The 25,438-nt window shown below is 34.7% G+C and overlaps 1 protein-coding gene and 1 pseudogene across 2 annotated transcripts in view; one reads left to right on the forward strand and one right to left on the reverse strand.

Moving 5' to 3' along the window:
- RNGTT (RNA guanylyltransferase and 5'-phosphatase) overlaps positions 1–25,438 on the reverse strand; it is a 240,829-nt gene that overhangs the window by 19,316 nt on the left and 196,075 nt on the right. For both annotated transcript variants that reach the window (XM_019743291.2, XM_019743290.2), the window contains one exon: positions 22,888–22,954. In XM_019743291.2, the coding sequence (XP_019598850.2) occupies positions 22,888–22,954 (67 nt within the window). The remainder of the gene's footprint in view (positions 1–22,887; positions 22,955–25,438) is intronic.
- Positions 5,333–5,709, forward strand: LOC109453525 (large ribosomal subunit protein eL28; annotated as a pseudogene).

A 25,438-nucleotide genomic window follows, 5' to 3' on the forward strand; every position in this document is an offset into this window, starting at 1 on the left:
ATGGCGTATGTGCTCAATTAAAATTTCCACATGCATATGCATGAAAAGTTATGTACTCTGGGCCTGAAAACAACAAAACCAAAATAGGAGAAGCCCAACCCAACCTCGTGTCACAATCATATGGGTAATTAGTAGTTAAATCAACCATAGCTTTCTGAGTAGAGGTCCCTTTAAATCATGCTGCCACATAAAATTAGGCTTCTCCTACCTTTGTGGATGTGGATATGATTTCTAATGAAAGAGGAAATAGGATATTAGCAATTTGGGAGAACTGAAGTGGTAAACCAGAAGGAGAAAGAAAGCAAGCAAACCATCTACCATGCATTTGTATGTCAGATGGGAAACAAGCACACAAAATCGTTATGGCATCCTACTACATCATATTCATTATAAACTAAGAATTTTCTGCTTTCTAAAATATGAAAGATAATTACTCATCCACTCAGCATTTATCAATATTGTTCGCAGTAAAAAAAAAGGTAAATGCATCATTCCCTTTTGTATCAAGTATCCAAATATAAGTGCCAGATAATATACACTGCAAATATGCAAATTTATAAATAAGCAATTTATTTATATAATAGCTCCACTGATAGTAACTCAAAGGTCTTTGTAAACATTAACCCTTCACATGCTTCCAAGCTAGTTTTACAAGATTCCTATTTTAAACAGTGACTTAGGACCCATGTAAATAAGAATGAATGCAAAATAAGTTTCTGCCTTCCTGTCTGCCACTCTAAAATGAGCCTACATTTCCTTCTTAAAATAATTCTCGTCTGACTTACTTCACTTAGCATGATATTCTCAAGATGGAAAAAGTCGAGAACCATATGATTTCACTCATATGTGGGATATAAAGCTGAAAACAACAAATGAACAAAACAAACAAACAAAAACTCATAGACACAGACAAGTTTAGTGGTTACCAGAGGAAAGGGAAGAGGGGGAGAGAAAGAAAAGTGTAAAAGGCGTTAAAATATGGTGACAGAAGGAGAACTGACTCTGGGTGGTGAACACAAAATACAATATACAGATGATGTATTATAGAATTGTACACTTGAAACTTACATAATTTTATTAACCAATGTCACCTCAATAAATTTAATTAAAAATAATAGACTTAAAAACATAATTTACCATGAGAAAAATCTTAAGAAATATCTCCATCAAATTTCCCACCAACTCTGCAGACAGCAGAATTGGCAAATTGTCTCAAGAAATATGACTTGCCAAATTAGTTCAAAGTGGCCTCAATAAAAATATTCAATAGGACTGCACAAAGCTGAAAGGCTACAGACTGAGTAAAGACATAAAACACACCATTGGGAGTCTGCCCTGAGTGTACAAAGGGTTGGCTTCCAGTCTCCACTAATTTATCCTTTACTAATGATCCAACAGATGACTTAATGAATAGCCTACTAATAAGATCTAAATCCAAATTTAGAGGTTCTTTTGAATACCCATTAGGAAAAGTAATATAATGAAATAATTTTAGAGGAGATATTTTTGCAAAAAACATTGCAGGAAATAAAATATAACTTGAAAAAATATAAAAGATGAAGTCCTGATAAATATTTAATATGTAAGGGAAAATGGAAAAGCTGTAATCACCATGGAGGGAGAAATGATAGTAGACAGATTATCAGAATGGGATTTAAAATGAGACATTCCATTATATTTATATTATTATTAATAATAGTTCTCACCCTTTTTGAGAGGGGGGAGCACATATTACTATAGCAGGAGGTAGAATTTTGGAGGAAAGACACTTGAAAGATGAAAAAATATCTTACTGATTAATGTAGAACTGGGATTAAGTTTGAGTAGTTTGCTAGGCCCACTCTTTTTTCCATCCTTTTTCTCTATATTCACCCAGAAAAATCACAAAATGCCTAGATAAAGTAACAGGGAAGAAATAAATAGAAACCATAAATTCCTTTTTTGTTTTCTGTTTTGTTTGTATTTGTTTTCTGTGTCAGAGGGTGGGGGGGTGAGTGTGCATGTGCCTATAGTATGTATGTCTTTGTATGTGATGCATATGTACATCACATGTACTTTTTTCCTTCAGATTTTAAATACTAAATCCAGAGCTATTAGAAAGCATGTAGGAATCAGAGAGAGGAATAAGTCAAACCTTCCAATTGAGGTTAGGATAGGAACAAAAAGCTAATGTTTCATTTTTGAATCATCCAAGGCCTAGAAAGATGAACAACTCCTAGCCCTTAATGTGTGCGTGTGTGTGTGCGTGTGTGTGTGTGTGTGTGTGTGTGTGTGTGTGTTATCTGTGAGGTCAGAAAATGACAGATTCAGGAACCCTACATTCTTGATTATCAGTCCTGCAGTCTTTCCTTTATAAACTTTTATTTCAGCATTTGGATGTATGATTACTTTTACTTATAGCCTCCAGATCTGCAGATACAGGACTTGTGGTTTCTAGTACCTACCCTGGTATCTGAAAATGCATCATAGATTTAATCCTCTCCTGCTCTTTGGTACAGAAATAGGGGCACATTCTCATTTTTAAGAGCTATAGGTCATTTATACAACAAATATTTCTTCAACTTGTATGACTGTGTAGTCTGATGAATCAAAAGGGCCTCCTCTGACACCACCCAGGGGGAGGTAGGTGGAAGTATATTTGTATTAGAAAGAAGCCAACCACAAGTCTTTTATGATCAGGGCTCTCTCTAGCACCGGCCTGCCATCTGACCACTGTCTCTGATATACATTGCTGAGCACCCACTTCATTTAAGAAAGCCAATATAGTCGCAGCCTCTAATAGACTTTATTCTGAATTCTGCTCTAAAAGGAAGGCTATTTTAGAGTAAGTTCAATTCATTATTGCTAAGTAATATACCACCCTTTGGTAAACTACCTCAAATTTATGAGGAGGAGGACATATATGTTACCATGAAGTCACAGACAGTGTTTACAAAATTCAGACAGCTAGTCATTGAAGGTTTCAAATTTACTTTCCCCTGACTCCAAAGCTCTTACCCATATAATCTGAATAAAATTCTCAAAGCATTTACTACTTTATTTGACTGAATATTTTAACCTTTGTTTTATAAATCCTTAATCATATATGACTGTATTTTAGTTTTGGTTTAAAAAAAAAAATAGAAAGGATCGTGGGTATGATTTAATAAAAAAATTACATTTTTAATTAAAAACAAAACTGTTTTAAGACAGAGACAAGAACCCCAAATTTCACAGCCAATTCAGAGCTCCTTCCAACATACCACACTGCTTCCTTTTTACTTCTTCACAGATAACTACGTAGCAAACAATTTAAGGGCAATTTTGTATAGTATCTTCCTCATTTTGCTAGATTATTGAGACAATTTAGGAAAGAATACTACAAGAGAATATACAGAATTTTTGAGGGGATAGACCTAGATTAAAATCCTGACCCCAGTGCTTCTGATACATACGTGTCACACTCCACGCTTTACAATCTTATGGCTCTATGACGCAATGCTCTACGCTAGGCAACGTGTAAGCTAAGTGACCGGAGCACAGTCGGATCTCCAGATGGCTGCTACTGGGATTGAATGAGGGAACCTATGCAAGCTATTTGGCAGACATCAGAGAGGCAACTCTTCTAGTCTGCTTTCCTGTTTCTTCCTGGGGTAATTTTGCACTCCGTTTATGTAGGAAAGTATGATAATGTATTACATAAACAAAAGAATTTTTCTTCCATTCCATTTCCTTCAACTTCCATCTTAAACAAGAAAACAAAACTAAATAAAGTGAAGAAACGAAACCTTATGTGGTTCATGCTTACTTATTCAATATATACTTTAGCATAAAACTATTATGGCATAGCTTGGAAAAGGCTGGCTATTCCATGAGGCTATTTATGCATTAAAACCAAAGTAAAGCCTGGCTTTGAACAAACTACCTTGGACTCAAAATGTCTCCTTAAATTGGAACTCTGTCACAGCTATGAACGCCTGAGCACAGCATATCCATACACCCCAGGTGTATCAAGTTTTAAGCAGCCCAGTTCCCTACAACAAATATTCAAAAAAAAACCATACCCATGATTTTAGTTATTTGCTTGCTTAGTTTCTCATGTCACAATCTCTCACATGAAAGAAAAACATAAAAAGAAAGTACATCTGAAGATCGTAATGATCTGGATCCCAAGATAGGGCGCCTATTTGTAAAAGCTTATTAAATGCTTTGGGGGAGGATGATGGGGTAGAAGGAAACACCATTTTTCACAATGACTTTTATAAGCTTAGCATAGTGCTAGGTGCTTTATCCACACTATTTGTACAATTCATACAATTTTTCTAAGCAGCAGACATTGTCATTCCCATTTTATTGATGAAAAACCAAAGTATATCCACCAAGTTACATAAATTGGATGAGAATCCCACCAGGTTGTCTAGTTCTAAAGTCTATCCTAAGCTTCAGGGATTAGTTTGCTTTCCAGTTGAATGGCAAATCATCTTCATGCATTTTAAAAGATTCATGAAAAAATTTCCATAAAGATTTCTAAAAACTAATTATGAAAGTTAATCCCACACCCCATAAAGGGCATAAACATGTCTCACACACCAGCCTGCCACATTTCTCACAATTAAATCTAAGCAAAAAAAGCACAAGGACCAAAACAAACTAAAAAACTGAAGGGTTCTATTCTTTTGGATAAGATATACTTTTTCTCTCATCTGCTAAATTCCTCTATTGGTTACATAGCATGAGCAATTTTTCTCACAGGAAATCTCTTGTATTTATAGCAAGCTAATTACTCTCTAGAAGTGATTGTCAAATATACGTAGATGGTTTTAGGATTCAATTTTGTCAAAAGCTGGAAAATTAATTCATGCCTCATCCCATACAAGCCTTATGTTTTAAGAGATTAAAAGCCACTGCAAAGACCTATTACTAGGGAATTTCTGAAGAGTACCCTTAACCACAAAAAAGCCATTAATCTACTTTAAGGGGGGATGATATAATCTATGAGACAGTTTGTTTGCTATGATAAATGCAATGTTCCACCTAACTGTGAAGGAAATATCTGTGTATTAGAAAGCACAGTTTTATGTTTTAAAGTTTAAACCAAAAAATAAAACTTACATCTTAATCATGAATGTACTGTATTAAAACATAAAAACAAAAGATAACAGCAAATAAAATGTTCGCTAATTTTCTTTTCTTTACTAAATCAGATATATACTCGGTAGGTATATTGACTGAGATGTTTACACTGGTTTCTACCAGTTAAGCAGAGGCACTTTCCCATCCTTACAGATGTTTTTAATATATACTTTTCTTGCTCTTTCTGTCTCCGGCTGCTGCAACGAGAGGAGCTATCGCCATGTCCACACATTTGCAATAGATGGTCGTGTGCAACTGCTCCAGCTTCCTGATCAAAAGGAACAAGTACCGAGCCCAATAATCTGAAGGCCCGCAACGCCTTCCGCTCCAAAAGGCTGATTTCCTATAAGACGGTGGGCGTGGAGCCATGGGCCCATGGCAAAGCTGTGGTAGAGCTGGCCAGCGAAAGCCAGCCACCTCCTACGTGTGGACCACCATCAACAAGAATGCCTGGGCCACTCTCAGCAGCAGCCAGCACATGACCCGCAAGAACAAGTACCACCCGAACCATCTGCAGAGCCAGCGCCAATCTTCGTAGCCAGGAGCCTGAGACAGATGCTGCAGAGGAAGTGGGCTCGCCCCACCAAGAGCTCCTGAGCACTGCCCCCCGCCAAAGCAATAAATTATAAAGTGTCAGCTGACTTTCTCAAAGACACACACACACACACACACACACTTTTCTCAAAAGCTACAATATGATATTTAGTATGCAATAACTGTTTTCTCTCAAGGGGGAAATGTAAGCAACATTTTGAAAATTTCAATTTGTTGAAATACATAGCCGTCTGTGAGCTTCTCATTTTGTATCAGCAAAAGTGAATGGTGCTCCTTTTGCTACTGTCAAACAAAAAACATTTAAAATGATTACCCATTTTGATTCTTTTTAATTTTTTTTCAGTTGAGTATGGTAATACATTTTAAAAATGATGTCAAAGATGCCACTTTACTACAGCAAAATATTAAAGCAGACATTTGGTGGAATGAACATACAGTGTATCCCTGAAGAATATGGGGAACATTTTTTAATTTAGAGGAGGTGACATCTATTTCTTAATCTGTATTGTGTACCCCCTAAAGCGTGTGACACTGTTATAAGGAATGTCTCCAGCAGTTATAAGGCTTTTGTGTAAGCATCCATAAAAAGTTTAATAGGTTTCCAAGACTACTCATTAACATACACAGCACCTATTATCCATATACTTCAGTGTGAGACACACACTTTCTCACTTCAAGCATGGAAAGTTTCAGTGGTAAGTAAAGATCTACAGAGGTAAAATCTTAGAAGATAATATGAATGCAGGCAAATATAAGATTCCACAGGCAGTATATGATTATTTGCCAAGTAAGTGACACAAATCATACATCACATCCTGGAAGAAAGGATTCCTCCTTTCCAGAAATTGGCTCATACCGCCCTTATAGTTCTTTCTGTACTAGTCTTTGCTTTTTTGCTGTTTGTATACATATTTTAAGTTCTTGGAGAGGAAAGATTTTGTTTTTCATCTCTGAATCCTACCACAGTACTGAAAAATACCTAGCACTTGGGGCCTGCTCAGTACACATTTGACTACCTGAGGAAATGAACCACTGAAGATTGTGACAAAGGTGATGCAGACAGCAGCCACACGGAGGGCCAGGCACCGCCCGCAGCGCTTCAGGTGCATTAGCCAACTTACTGTTACTTTTCTCTGGGTGTCTCCACTTTACAAATGAGGAAACTGAGGACACAGAGAGAACAAAGAGCTTGCCCCCACTCACCTAACTCCTTCACCCCCCGCAACTCTTGTCTTAAAAGTGACTCAAGACGGAGGTCCTCCGTGACCCATTAAACAGGGCTAGCTACCCTTGTCATCCACGCAAATAAGCCCTTCGTTTCCCTGTCATTACAGGCATCACCGCTGAAGAGCTGATTCAATCAGCAGAACTGCACATTATACAGCAAGCTCCATGAGAACAGGGACGATCTCAGGCTCACTCACCATTCTAATCCCAGTGTCTATCAAAGCACTCGGCACATAACAGGGGCTTAAGGAACATACGTTTGATGTGGCAGGTATTCATTAAATGTTCTTTTAAGGAATAAATAACAAAAATGAGTGAATCTGAGGTGATGTTGAAACAGTCAATGTAATTGTCCAGGAGGCATTTGAAAATTCAAAACTGAGATTTAAGAGAAGAATGAGGATTTAAAGGTCAAGATTTGAGAGTTATCTACAGACAATTATTCCACAGTTATAAATGACCATGACAATGCTTTGGCATTTATGACTGACCCATTTCTGAATACATATTATTTGTCTATTCAGGAGAACTCCATAGTATGTTTAAGTCGTAAGCCCCTAAAATAAAAATTCAGAAAGGGTGCTCATTAACTGTAAGATAGATGAAGCCATTCTTTAAGAGTTTCCTCTTAATATATTGCTTTTATGACAGTGCCTGGAATCTGCCATTAGCATGTGTCAAGTTGGGTAGAAAAGCTCCTGGTTTATATTAAATCTACACTGTGTTTTCTTTAAGATGGCCCTGGTGTGGCTGAAATATACTGCCACCATCATTATATACCATAAGCACTCAGACATTACAGATGAGCTGTGGTAGTGTAGAGACAGAGCTAAACTTTTCTCAATCTGCAGATGGACTTAAAAGAGGAATACGGATTGTAAGCCACACTGTACTGCTACTGCTAGACAGAAGTGAAAATTCTTGTAAGGCACTGACTGACAAAATAGAAAGCAGAACTGGCTCAGTCATTTTGCTCAAGAATCTTGAAGATACGTACGTGCCAAGTTACATTGGGAAAAGTATTTTTAAAAGTTTCAAACCTGTTGTACATCACTTGGTAGGGCCGTGAATGGCAGTGACAGAGACGTCAGCTACGGCCACAGTGAAGAAAGGGAGACTGAGTAACGGCAGCAGGCTTACTGAAGAAAAGAAAACCACTGCAAATGAAAGAACATTCTTTCTGAGCATAATGGCTGATGCTTTTTGCCTTCTTGGCTATATCCACGCATACCCAGCCAGTAAGTAGAATCACATTCAAATATTTAGTGTCACAAAAGCAATGTATATAATTAAAAGAAAAAAGGGTTAGTCTGCAGGTCCTTTCAATAAACAACAACTACACTGGTGTAGTACTGTCTTAAGGACAACACAGAAGAATTAGCACCCTCTCATTTGAAAAAAGGAAAACCAGGAATGCAATGTCAGTGAATGAAAGTACTATACTTTCTCAGGAGGACGTGGCAACACCTTTAGGCCTACTGGTCAAAACTTATGGATATCTATGTAACTGGGTGCAAATGAAGGCAACTGATTTAACAAGTTTAATTACTTGATTTTCCCTATAAATTTTGATACTTCTTAAGCTATTGGCAGAAAAAATAGAAGCAATGAGAAAGGAATTGCCAGACTTTGAGAAATGATAGCTGACAGCAAATCACCAACCACAAAAACACAGTAATCTTGGGCCACTTTCTGAGGCAGTAATTGGCTTAGCTTAAGAGACATTAACAATTCCCAAGACCGTCACTTTATTAAAACGCAGGCAAAGAGCCTAAGATAATACTCAAAATAAAAGTTATAGAAGTTACAGAACACATAAGAAGGTGGGGCTACTTCCAATATATCAAAGAAAAATATTAACATAAATGCTTGTTTTAAAAAGCTTCATGGGAAATATTCCATTAACTAATGATGATACTACTGGGTAACTGAAGGCTTTACTGTCTTGCATTTCTATAGAGCTGGTTCTTTTCAATGCACTGTTGTATGAGCTGACTCCTTTGAAATACTTCATCAACATTCTTGAATGAAAGATTTCAGTCAGCAATATTTATACAAAAACAGTGCTGTAAGAACAAAGAGAGTGGGCCTAGGGAGTCAGAAAATCCTGGGTTCCAACCCCAATTATTAATATATCATTTATTGGCTGCATGACCATGTGGCAAGTTACTGAATCTCTCTGTGTCTCAATTTTCTCATGTGTAAATATAAATAATAATTACTTTATAAGACTGCTATACATATTAGGAGGGGTGATATACCCTGGGCACATAATATGTGCTCAATAAAAATAACTTCTTTTGTTTTTTATAAAAATACCTTTTTTTTACACCTAGTACAATTAAAATCATGTTATAATTCTATTTATGCCAGAGCTAAGTTTTTAAAAATTATCATTGATCTTAACACAAACATCTAATTTTGAAAATAACGTCAAAAGTTATTATTTCCAAAAGGAAGAATATACATCCAACCAGAAATATGCAAATCTATTATCGGGTGGTATATCACTAGAGTACAGGTTTTGCCTTCCAGATTACCATGTAGAAACACTGAAAGAAGTGCTTAGCAAAAATGGTACACTACAGAAGCTAGATTTTTATATTTATGTATTACTTATTAATAATTATTTATTTTTAACTCAATAATAGACTCCTGATGCTATGTTTCTAAAGTCACAATTTTGAAAGTAACTCTTTGAAGAAGCTATGACTGCAACAGCAAAAAGTAGGGAAAAGGGTGTAATAAAAATTTATTTCTCACAATAAAAATCTGCATTGAACAAACTTGTACCAATCAATCCGCTTCTTTCCAGAATACAATTCTCCTGTGAAAAAGAGGCTTAACCTCTCAAGAAACACACACACAAAGATGAAAATAACTGAAGTAACAACTATGAAAAGGCAGGCTCTTCTGTGACTTGAATTGTCAGATTTAAAGATATAACTAGCCACATTAAGAAAGGTTCTGTAGTGCAGTCATTTCCTGTCACAAACTATAGTTCAGCTTGAGCAGCAACAGAATGTCAGAAAAAACAAATAGAAACATTAATTTGAACTATTTTTATATTAGTTCCACTTCTTTGTTTCTCTCAGAAACAAACACTTCAAATAATATGAAGAAACCACAAAAATCTTTTACTACCTGACAGTTACGACTTTAGGAATCTAGGACTCTTGCTATTGTCCACACCAATGACCATTATTATTAGTTTCTTTAGCCGGGGCCTGAAGAGGCCATCTAAAATACCGATGTGAAGCATCAAGAAAATGTAGGTTCTTTATATCAAGCTTGGTTCTTACTTAAAATTTTGATGTTTCTCTAAAAAGGTTGTTAGGGCTCCCCCACCCCACTTCCAACTTAGAAATTCTTAAAGTGATCTGTATAGTTTTGCTGTTGGTATGGTGTTTTGTTTTGTTTTTTTTTAATTTTGTAAGACTAATTTACCTCTTCAACCGTATCTCCTATTACTTCCTTACATAAACCTTTCTCTTATACCCAAGGCAAGTCTTTCAGCTCCACACTTTACATTTTCTATTTTCCTAAAACACCTGTCGTCTTCTATCCCTACAGAGGGTAAACAGAGAAAGACTGTCCGTCTGTCTGTCTGTCTATCTCTACCCCTCTCTCTCTATCCTCCATGTTTCTCTCTCTCTCTCTCTCTCTCTCACACACACACACACACACACACACACACACACGCACACACGCACACACACACAACCTACTGTTAACCCAACTGGTAGGACAGTGCAGTTCTTACTTCCTTTGTGAATCCTACCTCAACTGCCCCAGTCTATAGTTCTCCTCAGCTTTTGACATTTATAGATAATGCCAAGCATTTGACACATTGTATCCTACCTTGTTTGTTAAATACCGTTTTACAGAGACTTCTTCCATTTCTCCAAATTAGATTATAAATAAGTTGGGAACATATCAAATATATTATTAATTTTTATATCCCCAGTCTCCACCAAAATACCTTGTACATATATACTTAATGGGTTTTGTGTGTGTTCTTTTGACTAGCAGGTAAGTGTGATATATATAATGGACAAGAGAATCGTATGTATAGTCAGGGGAATAAGGAATTATGTTAGAGAAGAGTTGAAGTTAGGGGAAAAAAGGGTATAATGAGATGGGAAACGCTGAGGGAAGGAAATTTACACTTGCTGTAATGGGCAACAGGAAGCCACTGTTGGTGATAATTTAAAAATGAAAACAACAAACTAATGTAGGGGAAACTTATGAAAGGTTCTGAAGGCCCTAAATAGGAAACTGAATTTATGCTAGAGAAAGTAAAGATGCCTAAAATAGAGACTATCAAGGGGTGGAAGGTTTTGAGGAGAAAAGTAATATAGACGTCTCTCAAGTCACTCAGAAGAGGTAGATGTTCACTGTCTTAGCCAACAGAACAGAACAGAACTGAAGCAGAGATCAGGCCTCAAGGTAGGTGGGTCTTTTAAAGACATTTGAAACACTGCCAAGAACGCATGAAATTCAAAAGAACGGGCTTGTTTTTATTTTTTCTCCCAAACTGTAATTTTTCATCGTTTTATTGAGTTAATAAATCATTTAGGACAGTAAACGTTTTTCAAAATCATCATCAGACTAAAGATTTTATTTATCATGAATAAGAATGACTCCTACAGGAGCCTGGAAGTCTATGTCAATAGAATACAACAGCATGGAAGAGTTCATCACTACAAGTAACTTACCAATACAGTTTCTCCCCGTTCCTTACGTGACTCCATTCCACTCCAGACATCTCCCCTGTGTAACATCCAATGACCTACATCATGCACGTGTTACTTTATCTCATTCATGGTTTTTCTAAACCATAATCACCCTGAGAACACCTCCTTGCTTATTCTCACAATCACTGCCTTTTACATCATCCAATTACCCTTGTGCTATGCAACCAACCTACTCATCCTGAAACTTAAAAAACATCTGTTCCCTTTCCTTGCAATTCTGCTACAATTCTTTTTGCAGCTCAAATCAGCCCTGAGTCATCAAAATGCCTCCAAGATACACTGATCTTGAAAAACATTAAAATGTTTTAAATCCAGCTCTGCTCACAAAGCATACTCAACGTTGAGCCAGAAAATGAGAAACTGTTTTTCACTGTACCTAGCAAAACTGCCACACCTGGTTGGAAATAAAAATCTTGCAAATTATATTTGCAAGATTGAGATATATTTGCAAATCTTGAGATATTATATTAACCTTTTCTTTCTGAGCTGATCAGAGCACTCAAAATACTCAGATGATTTGTTTATATACTTGATTTCCTACTAGGTGGTTCTTAAAGAAATAATGTAGATTTCTAGGGACTGTTTCAAATTAAAAACCATACAGTACTTTCACCCAAATCTCTTGGATATTAAATAACAAAGGTAAAATAAAAAGCATTTAGTACAAAAAGGAAAAGAACAAGTAGGGCTGGCCCTTCTAAAACATGATGGCTGAGGAGAAATATATGACACAATAAACTTCAAAATAGATGCTTTGGGAACAAAAAGGAAAACACTTCATAACTATACCAGAAATGTTGTAATTAGAAGCCTTTTAATATCTCAGAGGCTCACAAATGTTCCCAGTACAAGAACTCTCAGCTCTTGCTATTAACAACTAATGAACATAAACATTCAACAATGACTAAATAAGTAGCAGAGGTGAGATTACAAACTTGGAGTTCTTTATACTCCCATGTCTTTTTATGTAAACAAAACATTAAGACTCTCTATCTTAATCCTGTGGTGGAACCCATTTCCTTTGGTCAAGTCATTTAGTCCAATCAGTGTCTTAACCAGTAGTATATCAAACACAGGGATAATTTTAGCCTGCTGTACAAGCAGAACTCAGAAGGGCTATAATAATATACTGTAAATATAATGTGTGTTCACTGCTAATATTTCAACTGTTACCAGATGTAAGTCTTAGCAGAAAACTTACTTAAAAGTACTTTAACATCAGAGACAACATGTTATTTTAGCAGCTGAATGATCACTTCTGAAGCTATTTGGTGGGTATCAGAAATGCTCTGATCTGGTAACACTGTAGAAAGAATTTAAATATTAATATTTAAAATATTTTAGTAAAACTGTAAATATCTAAATGTACCTCAATGCTGACTTACATTTATAATATTAAACTTATATTTCATTACACTTAAGCATAATTTATGAATTTCGTGACCTACAAACTTGTCATTTTTACTTACTGGCAAATAATTCTATAGATGATGAAATCTGGGAATACGGGGCGAAAAAATATTTGCTCACTATTTAGGAAAAAAAATGATTTTAGGAGATTGGTTAGGTTTGCTTGACTATATCTCTTTATTCCTGTTTTGGAAAATTAAAGATCCTTCTTAACCATGCCCCACAATATTTATTTATGACAGGGTACCACTCACTGCAGCAGTGCCAAACTTCTGAAGGTGATGAAGGTAGCAACTTTCCTACTTCTGATTACAGATGCTGGCGACATTTATGGGTTTGTATACCTAGTCTCAGAGTCTCAGAGTTTCTTACTCCTCTTGAAGAGTCAACAATGAGAACAGTGGTCTGGTGCTTTCCTAACTGCCTGAATCACCGCCACTGAATACTTTGAAACGGGTCTTTTCTGTTGTCTCTGCATTTGGGGAAGGGTGTTTTTGAAACTTTATTGGGCAAGAGGACAAGTGAATATTCCTTCATAACTGACTATTTACTGGAGAAATTATTTTTCTCCTTTTATGGGAATAAAATATATATAACTTCTAGATGTCTAATATAAATCTAGATCAGAAACTGGCATTATTTGTCAGAAACATGACTTCAGCAAGTCATTTTAGATATGATCTTTTATATTTACATGGTTATCAGTGCCTTTGAAATTCAAGTCAGAGAACTACTTCTTTTTGGAAGTAAAATATTGGTAGGAAAAAACACAACAGGATAAGAAGCACCATGTTATTTCCTTCCACCAGAATAGGAGGGTCACTGCATTATAAATACCTTGGTAGGCATGATACCATTTATTCTTTTGAGAATATCACAAAATTACAAAAAAGAATTGTTTGTTCTTTTTCTTTCCAAACAATGTTTAACAGAAACTCAGCTTGGTATGATAAGTCTAGTTTAAAAACAAAAACAAAAACAAAACTAGAATATGCTAAAATAATTTCTAATGTCTAGCTCAAGAGAGATGGAAAGTTATTGGAATTCCCAGCTAAGAAAAACACTAACTTTCTTAATTGGAAATTAATTTGAGGACTATATTTAAAATGTTCTCAGAATAATATATTCACAAAATCTACATTTCAAATAAAGTTACTGATGTTAATAATAACTTACAACCACAATATTAAATTAGAAAATAAAATTGATTTATATAACCTCAAAGATATCCCAACTCGAGATATAAGAGATTAGAAAATAAAATTTTAAGGCAGTAAATATGTATGTAATTAGAAACAGAGTTTTAAATATTTTTATAAACTTCATGGTAAATACTTAATGATTAAAAAAAAATACAAGCTCACAGACACAAAGAACAGATTGGTGGGGGCTGGGGGTGGGCAAAATGGGTAAAGGTGGTCAAAGGTACAAACTTCCAGGTATAAACTAAGTAAGTCCTGGGGATGTGATGTACAGCATGGTGACTGTAGTTAACAACACTGTATTGCATATTTGAAAGTTGCTAAAGTGGATCATTAAACGTTCTCATCACGAGAAAGAAATTTTTTTAACTGTAATGTGACAGATGTGAACTAGATTTATTGTGATGATCATTTCACATTGTACACAAATACGGAATCGTTATGTTGTAGTACACTTGAAACTAATATAATGTTATATGTCAATTATACCTCAATTTAAAAAAATAACACTTACTTTCCTAGGCATTCTCCAATAATAATGTTATCAAATATTTACTTAGTGCTTTTATGTCTCAGTCACAAGCCACAGCTCAGCTTCGATGGAGCTTATAACCTTAAGTTTTCTAAGAACATGAAGATAATACTGCAACTGAAACATGTGTGACTATAGGCCGTAGTGTTACCCAATTCTGGCAGTAATATTCCCAAAAGCACCTTGGTAAAAATGGCAGGAGAACCACTACTACAGAATACTTTTCAGAAACCTAGTCTGCAATCATTATGTGACTTGTTAGTAAACAGTGCATGGAAGTTACAATATGGGCTCACATAAGAGCCCAGCAGTGACCCTGAAGCACTCTGTCACCAAATGTGCAGGATAAAAAGTCAGAAATTTAGTAGCTATCGCATAGAAGTAGGGTGACTTTTGGCTTCTATGAGGTTTTGTTTTTTGAAGTTTCTTTTATTTTTTGAATTTGTATTCAACAAATTCAATATCCGACCCTATTACTGCAACATGATACACTGAAAATTTGCCTCTTCATTTACAGTACAGAAAATTTATCCATTCATTGTTCAATGACTATAACACGCAAATCTACATTTGATTCCATTGCTTTCTCTCAATTTCTCACTCACCTCCATTTCTTTCTGTTTTTTCATCTAGTGGAGAGCTTACCTTATTTTTTTCTCTACCCTTAAAATACACGGAATCATTTCGAAGGCAGAGTAGGCGTAGAAGGCTCCCTTCTGTTCTTGAGAATTAGGATTTTTTTTGAAACAGAAAATAGCTTTACTTGGCTCCATAAAACATCTTAATTCATTTCTCATTTATCTTTTCCTATGCTTTCCTGCTCCTTCTTCCCAGCAACTATGACATCTCATCGTTTTCTTCCCTTCCAAAGTCACTTCAAAGTCACTTCAACTCGGGTGGGAAAGCTTCCACTATCATCTGCATTGTGTAACTGTGGCATTGTCCTGCCAGAAGCATATGGCAGCATTAGCTGGACAAGTACTACCCTGCAGCAACGTCAGCCAAATGGAGTCACGACCCATTTTCCAACAGAGAAGTTAATTTAGTGGGTTGAGACTAGCATTTAAAATCCAAATCAACAGAAACACAGAACAGAAAAACAGAACAGAACTGAAAATATAGCTATTGCATCACACTTATTTTGAAGTTTCGGTTTACACTGCATGTGTTTAAATACATGCGTGTGTATGTGTACTGGGTCTTCATGGAAATCCATTTCTTACATTCCTACAGGTCATGGTCAAAAGTAGGAAAGCTACTAGGTTGGTGCAAAAGTAATTGCGGTTTTCACAATTATTTTTAACCTTTTAAACCGCAATTACTTTTGCACCAACCTAATGGAATCTGTTCTAGGAACCTCATCTTTATTTGATGTAATACTTCAGATATTTTAGAGATTTAAAAATGGATGTTAAATAATTTCTTTTAGTAAAAACTGTTGATCTAATAAACCACACATTTTCTAAAAAATCATCAGTCTGTAAACAAACCAAATCAGTTTTCCTAGTTTTTTCAGTATTTCATAATAGTGGCACTCCAAATAAATACTTTACCTTTAAATTTAATTTACCCTAAAAATTAAAATTGACAAGTTATTAGCCATCTCAAAAAATTTTGAATTAATAAAAATCAATTTGAGCGCAATACACCTTGAAGGAAAAATATTCTTTTTAAACAGAAAAAAGTCTGAGGGATAGTCTGATTTTCTAATATGATTTCAAAAACAAAGAAATCATTATTTATCTGCATTTATTGCATATGCATATGAATACAAACACCAATCTTATATTTCCTTGGCTGTAAAGAGATTTTTAAAAATTCAAGCTCAGAAAGCTTAGAGTATAAGACTGTGACCAACGGCACACAATCCCTCAGCAGGTACAGAGCTAGATTCCGACGCAGAGAATAATTTAGCTATACAGTAGTCCCCCCTTATCTGTCAACCACTGTCTGAAAATATTAAATGGAAAATTCCAGAAATAAACAATTCATAAATTTTAAATTGCACGCTGTTCTGAGTAGCATGATGAAATCTCAAAACTTCCTGCTCTGTCGTGCCCAGGACCTGAATCACACCTTTGTCCAGTGTAGCCACTCTGTATATGCGATCTGTCCTTTAGTTACTTGGCAATAGTTATCTGATAGATAATCAGTGCTTGTACTCAATGCTTACTCATGTAAGCATTTTATCATTTCATATCAATCATATCAAGAAGAAGGGTGAGTACAGTACAAAAAGATATTTTGAGAGAGACCACATTCACATAACTTTTATTATAGTATACGATTGTAATTGTTCTATTTTATTACTTATTATTGTTAAACTCTTACTGTACCTCATTTATAAATTAAACTTTATCATAGGTATGCATGTCTAGGGAAAAAAACATAGTATATATAGGTTCAGTACTACCCATGGTTTCTGGCATTTTCTGAGGGTGTGGGAACATATCCCCTGTGGATAAGAGGGCACTACTGTACTGACTATAAAGAATAATGATTATATTCCTTACTTTTCACATATGGTTGCTGCATGGAATTCGTAGCTAAAATACCTAGCTGTTCTGCAGTGTCAAAGTGGAAACTGTGTAACTAAGTCTCACTGGTCTCACACACTTCTTTGGCTGTCAAAACTGGAAGACGCAACTAATACCAAGCCTGCGGGGAGGGACAGCCTTGTGGCCTTGAGACTTTCTGTATAACAACCCTTGAGTTGATTAAAAGTGATGTTGACAAGCTTCAGTCCTTCTTGGTTTTATGGATTTGGGCTGCTAAGTGAGCCTCCAGAACAAGAAACCTATGAGAATAGCATTAAGATTTTTACTAGACTAAGAAATGCTCTAGAAAACAAAGCAGAATAATGGGTCTAAAATATAAACTATTGCTTAAACTTGAACATATCTACAAAAATAAACTATGAATAATAGGAGATATATACACACACAATCAAGATAAAGGTATTATTTAAAGATATACAGAAACACCCCCCTCCAAAATAAGGTACTACTGAGAAAACTTCTGACATCTTGAAAGCATACAAATAAGAATTAAGCATTTTTTATTTTAATCAAAACTTCCCTTTGTAATTTCAAAGACTGCATATAAAGGTATAATAAATCATATCTCTTAAGAAAACCCTAAGTCACATATATCCCAGTACATTTAGAAACAATATATCTCAATAAAGTTAAAAGAAGTTAGTCTTGAATGAGGGTGAAATCTGCTTCATTTATAGCATAAAACAATAGCTAAGGATATGTGAGAGAATTTCTTTTTTACTTTGTACAATGCATTATAAAATTACCAGTGTTTTATTTAGTTTATTATAGTTTAGGATAAAAGAAGAGGATAATCATGCATGTTTAAAATCAAGTTCTTTAGATGACAAATTACTCCTGAAAACAACTTGAGAAAACATATGCATATTTTATTCACTTCTTAGGGTTCTTAATTTGGGATCTTAAATGCACTTCGGTGGGGTCCATGAACCCTCTGAAATTTTAAGTGTGTGTGTGTGTGTGTGTGTGTGTGTGTGTGTAAATTTTTCTATGGAAAGAGTCCATAGCTTTCATAGCATTCTCAAAAGGATCAATGGTCTGAGAATAGAACTGTTGCCTTGGGTGAAAGTTACATGTAAAAGGACTGAACTTACTTTAAAAAAAAAAAGAACCATCCCAATGACGTATAGGAGATGTTAAGAGATAGAAGGTAAGTTGGAATAACTTCCCCTAAAAATAATGAAACCTGAAACTAGCATGAAGATTTACTAGTCTAAAACTATAATTACGAGTAAGTCCCATGTTTGTACATTTTTGTGTCTTTATCTGGGGCTTAGATAGAAAACTAAAACTAAAAGCTGGACAATAATGGAAGTGTGTGCATGCGTCAGCAGAATGGTTATAATGACTCATGTTATATATGGATAGTACAGATACCTATTGTCATGCTATAGCAAATTCCTGAAGTCATTTAACATTTGTTCAAATATCTATTACCCATTTTTTTTTCTTTTTCTCTTCCTGATCTTTATAAAAAGCTCCTTTTTAAAAATACAATTGCAAAAGTTCTCTTTAACAAACAGAGCTTCTAACACCAAGCCACTCACATTTAGTCCTGTGATGTTAATGCATGAGAATTCCTTTTCCTAAATATTCAAGTGAACAATTTCCTATCTTGATTTATAAAAAAATTCAACAACCAATATGCCTTAAGAAAAGCAAAGCAGTTTCTATTTATTAAAGGTTATATCTAATGTCTAATGCACACGACATAGTAGCATTACATTCAGTTTAATGGGAGAAAAATGAACATTAACAAATAGTGGATCCAAAAGAAGTCAGGTGCAAGGCAGGCAAGGAAATGAACCTTGAATTTCTAGCCTAATCTAAAGCATTTAAACTATGATTTTTAAATTGTCCTCCAATTAACTTATAAGTATCTAATTAGATAGGGATCTATACAGCATTTTCATAAGAACCATAGGAATTATGAAAGAACTTCAATAATCAATAGGATTAGAAATGTGTATGAGAGAAACCTTTGTCACAGCAACATCAAAGGAAAAAGATGCTGTAAAATGATGGACATTTTTCTACTGAGTTGATTATCCAGGCATAAAAGGTAGAAGAAGGATTGACCTCTGTCACTGGGCTTGTTAGGAAACGCCTGGATGAAGAAAATGTTATGGTAATGAGTCATGTGAGTGATGGAGGAATTACCCTCATACATACACTTAGACTGTTTTTGAAACATGTATAAAACATACTTGTGTGCACACGTACACACAAACACACATTCTACCCTTCCCTAAATATATCAGGTAAATCTCTCACTTTCAGTTATTTCAGCTCTAATAAGGAGAAACAGGATTTTCCAAACCAATGGACAGAAAAAAAAATTAGGCTTTCAGACATGTTCCTGCTGAAACTTATTAGGATTCCTGGCTATATGTTGAATTCGGTGAACAGGATAGTGAGGGAGGTTTATAAACAGACTCTTTTCAGCTCCACTCATATTCCAGGAATATTAAAAATACATGAAAAAAATGTACCCGAATGCTTGCCATTATTAAGGAATCAGAAAAGAACAAGAGAGTCCACGACTTAAAATCCTGATGACGGACTTTTGAGAGTGTTTTAAGTTAAATTAATGGTAGTATTTAAAGAGGTGCTGATGCTAATATAACTAAGATTTTTCATTTAAAAATGTCAACAATGTGACTAAACCCCTCAGTATTAAATATCCTGAATGTCCTATTCAGGCTGTCTATTCTGAACAATTCTTGGTTTTCAAAGCATAAAAATGTATGTCGTAAGTACAATGGAAAGGAATGTAAACTCACAGCCCTCAAATGAATAGGAGAAAAATAACTCATGGAGACAAGAAACAAATGAGAAGTCAGAAAACTAAACAAAAAACAAAAAGCAATTTTACAGGCCTGTCAAAAAACATTAACAAAAAGTTATAATAACAAAGAAAAAGATGATCTCAAACCTTCCTTTTTATTAACTACCTTGAACATACATATTATTCTATTTCTTACAAGAAGGCCTAGATGAAATCTATGATCAAACCTCAACTAATATTACTATAAAAACAATTTTTTAACATTAGTTTATTATTATTATTATTATTTTAAGTGTGTTTTTCCAGGACCCATCAGCTACAAGTCAAGTAGTTGTTTCAATCTAGTTGTGGAGGGTGCAGCTCAGTGGCCCATGTGGGAATCAAACGGGCAACTTTGTTGTTAAGAGCACCGCACTCTAACCAACTGAGCTAACTGGCCACCCCTGTAAAAACAAGTTTTGAAGAAAGACTAAATGCATTCCCTCTGAGATCAGGAACAAGGCAAAGATGTCTGTTCTCACCAGTTCTATTCAACTCTGTACTGTAGGTTTCAGCCAGTAAAGCAAGAAAAGGAATCCAGATCAGAATGAAGAAGGAAAACTGTCTTTATTAGATGACATAATCATTTATGTAGAAAACCCTATGAAATCTACCAAAAACTAATAACTGAGTATAGTAAAACTGTAGGATTCAAAGTAAACACATAAAAATTTAATCATCTTTTTATTTACTGGCAATGAATCAAAAATTGAAAGAAAATACTTTTATAATAGGATCACAATATAAAATATTTACAGGTAAATTTATTTTAAAATGTCCAAGACCAATACACTGAAAAAACAAAGACTGCTGAGAGAAATTACAGATCTAAATAAATAGAAATATATGTGTCTTCATGAACTGAAGATTCAATAGTGTTAAGATGTCATTTCTCCTCCAATTGATTTATAGATTCAACATGATCCAAACCAAAATTCCAACAAGCTTTTTTATTGAAATTGACAAGATGATTCTAAACTTCACATGGAAATTAAAGGAACCTAGATTAGCCAAAACAACTTTGAAAAAGAACAAAGTTGGAGGGTTTGCACTACCTGTCTCCATTACTTATAAAGCTACAATAATCAAGATAGTGGTGGTACTGGTGGAAGGATAGTCACATAGGTCCGTGGAATAAAACAGAGCCCAGAAATAGCCCAGAAAATCTTTTATTGATTTTCAATAAAGATGCAAAGGCAACTCAATAGTGGAAAAGTAGTCTTTTAACAAATGGTTTTAGAACAACTGGATATTCATGTGCCCCCAAAAGAGGTGGGTAGAAGGGAAGGACACTCCTCTATACCTTAAAACTTGAATCATATAGACAAAATTAACTCAAATGGATTATAAACCTAATCATGAAACGTAAAACTACATAAAGATTCTAGAAGAATACATACGAGAAAAATCTTTGTGACTTTAGATCAGCACCAAAAGCATGAACCATGAAAAGAAAAAACTAATAAACTTTATTTCATCAATATTAAGAACTTCTGCTCTGTAAGGACCCTGTTAAGAGAATGAAAAGACAAGCCATAGCTGGGCATAAATATCTGAAAATCACATATCGGATGAAGGAATTAGCAGAAGATAAAAAGAATGCTCAAAACTCAACAGTAAGAAAACAAAAATCTCAGTTAAAAATGGCAAGATATGAATACACACTTCACTAGGAATGTACAGATGGCAAATAAACACATGAGAAGATACTCAATCATTACAGAAATGCGAATTAAAACTACAATGAAATACCACTACATATCTATAAGAATGGCTAAACTAAAAAAGCCTGACCATGCCAAATGTTGATGAGCATGTGGGAGAACTGGCATCTTACACCCTGCTGGTGGAAAATACTTTGGGAGTTTCTTAGAAGTGAAACATACGACTGCCATTTAACTCAGCCATTCCCGTCTTAGGTATTTACCCAAGAGAAATGAAACTATATATCCATACAGAGATTTATATACAAATGTTCACATCAGCTTTATTTGGAACAGCCAAATACCATACAATGGAATACTACTCAGCAATAAAAAAGAATGAACTATCGATAAGTACAACAACATGGATGAATCTCAAAATAATTATGTTGAGGGAAAGAAGCCGAGACGGGGTGGGGGTCAGAATACTGTATGATTCCATTTATGTAAAATTCTAGAAAATGCAAATTAATCTATAATGAGATCAGCGGTCACCTGAGTACTAGAACGGATAAAGGAAAGGTGGGGATGAGAGTGATTTCAAAGTGGCACAGGGAAACTTTGGGGTGATGGTTTCATTACCTTGATTGTAGTGATGGTTTCAGAAGCGCAAGCATGTCAAAATTTATCAAATTGTGTACTTTATATATGTATAGTTTATTGTATGTAATTACACCTCAATAAAGCTGTCAAAAAATTTTAATGGCAAAAGGGGTAATCTGAAACGTTAATCTATGGCTCTAAATTGTACTATTCTTAACTAATCACTGAAGTACTTTGGTCAAAGTGAACTCTACTATGTATGAGCAAGAATATTAAAATAATTCTTTATAAAACTGAATTATTTCTTCAGCAGAGATATATGCAAAAGCAAATGAAATTAATAGTTCATATTCACAATATTTTTGATATGTTGACGGTTATTTGCAGGTTTTTGATGGGTTTCCTAGACAAGTGAACTAACTACGTCTAGGAAAAGTATACCAGAAAATGAAAACTCATACCTTGATTTGTGCAAAGGGTCTTTCATAACCTCCAACATAGAGAAGGCCAACATTCTGAGGAAGTAACCTACAAAGAAAAAAAAAAAAGGCATTATTTCTAAAGTACTTTTCTTTAAATGTAAGGTTGTGTATAATCATTCAAAGATAACAGATAGATACTGCGAAAAATTAGTATCTATGCAATTATTCCTTCTTTTTCAGTATAGGATAGTAACTAGCAAAGGAATACTTCAGGAAATAGTGGGTAAGTATTGGGAATGAAAACTGAAATGCAGAACACTAACATATTAGTAATTCTAGCAAAATTACTACATAGTGTCTCTGGGTGAGAATAGAACGAAGTGATATATATATTTAAAAATCTACAAGGATTCAGTTGAAGAAACACTCATAGTATGTCTATACTTTGCATGAAAGGAGATAATACAAACTTAAATAATTAGGCCCCAAAATCTAATAGGAAAATCAGACACATAAATAATTAATCCTAACAAAAGATGGCCTCTGGTAAGTGCTATTTATAAAGGTATTTGCTGTTGCAAAGTAGTGGAGTAAGAGGAACTTGCTATGGAAGGAGCTGGAAAAGTCTGAATTTGGGATTTGGGCTTAGCCTTAAAGGCTGGATAAGGCAAAGGAAGAAATTTAAACAAAGTCCTAAGAATGCAGAAGATTTGAGACAAAGAGTAGACAAGTATGGCTGGAGTAAGGGATAATTTAGTTGGAAATGAAAACCCAAAGGAAGTTTTGAATGGACCATGAAGTGTGTCAAATGCCATATCTTTATTTTATAAGCAATATGGAGTCATATTTTATAAGATGTACTTATTTCTTATTAAAACAAAATGCACATGAAAATAAAGATCAAACCATATAGAGGGGGGGAAAAAAGTTACAGTTACCTTCCCTGAATCATCCCTCCCTTCCTAACCCCACTTCAAAGACGTTCATCATTTTTGACGGCATTAAAACATTGTCAATGAAAACATACCAACTGTGCTTGTGGAATGTATAGTGCTGCAAAGTAGGAGAAGAGCATAATTAAATATTCTTGTGTTTATCTCATCTTTCTTTTATCACCTTTTCCTAATGGACACTTAATCAATGGACACAACTCCAATCTTAACATTACTGTAATAAAGAATACGAAAAAGAATTGCCTGTACTCTTGTCCTCCTAAATTAGGCCAAGATACAGTCTCCTCAGAGTCTAGATTGTGAAAGCTAACAGCATTTTATGGCAGATAAAAATTATCTCTAGAATGAATATAAATTCTATTGCAGGAATCTGAGAATGGAAAATTGAGTAGTATCCGAAGTGAAGGAAGAAAAACCTGCAAACTCAGAACAATCAAATGGAAAATTCTCAGTGTATCATATTGGTCTAATCATAAAAAATTTTATCACAAGATTATCATAACTATCCTTTCAAATGCAGTTAGTAATTGCAAAAATCCTACTTCAACAATTCCAGGATATGCATTTATTCATATTTTAACTTCTCTGAAATTAGGATGCCCCTAATACTCTATGGTGTCTTATAATCATTGTTATAGGGTGACAGTTCTGCAGTGGCTGTGTGATTACCTTCCATTGACTCAGTCTAGTAAGACTAAGAAAGCACACTAATTGCCTGACCACTGCACTATACACCTGAAGCTGAAGCAGAATAATATTGAATGTCAACTATAATTTTATATATATATATATATATATATATATATAGAGAGAGAGAGAGAGAGAGAGAGAGAGAGAGAGAGGGAGGGAGGGAGGGAGGGAGGGAGGGAGAGAGACCCGGGATGTGGAATATAGCATAGGGAATAGAGTCAATGGAATTGTAACAGCTATGTACGATGTCAGAGGGGTAGTCGGTTGGGGGAGTGGGGTCATCATTGTGTGAGGGGTGTAAATGTCTAACTATTACATTGTTTTGTACACCTGAAACTAATAGAAAAAAAAAGCACCTTAGATTTTATGAAATAAGGTAGTCAGCTTCCCGGGAACATCATGTGTTCCCCAACATTCTTTAAAGGCCTATAAAGCATTAAAGTCTATTAAAGGAAAGTTAATAGCTGGTGAACACAATCCTGAATGAAACCAATTTAGCAAAAAAGCTACTTAAGTTTGCAATATAATTGAGACTTCATTTTAGCATGTTGTTGAAGGTTATAAACATGACTAACGGAATTTGTTTACTGGAGGTAAGTGTAGAAAGAGCATAGGAACGTCCCCAAATTTCAACTATGAAATGAAAAATTTCTTAGCCATTAATTGACAAATAAAAATTTAATCCAACCAACAAAACTTTAACTCACAAATCACTGCTAGTATCATAAATTTAATTTTAGTTAAATAAAGCAGGGATAATTTATTTCCTATATAACAAATGTTCACAAAAACTTTGATAAACCCCTGTAGAAGTAAGAATAGTCATTATTCATAAAAATAGAAGCTATAAAAAGAAGAGAATAAAAGCTGGGTGACATTTAAAAACCAATATGCCTCTAATTACTATGCATATGCATTTCAGAAAGCTTGCCAAAATACTATTTAGT

Source organism: Rhinolophus sinicus, linkage group LG05 (genome assembly GCF_036562045.2).
Source record: "Rhinolophus sinicus isolate RSC01 linkage group LG05, ASM3656204v1, whole genome shotgun sequence".
Classification (NCBI taxonomy): Eukaryota; Metazoa; Chordata; class Mammalia; order Chiroptera; family Rhinolophidae; genus Rhinolophus; species Rhinolophus sinicus.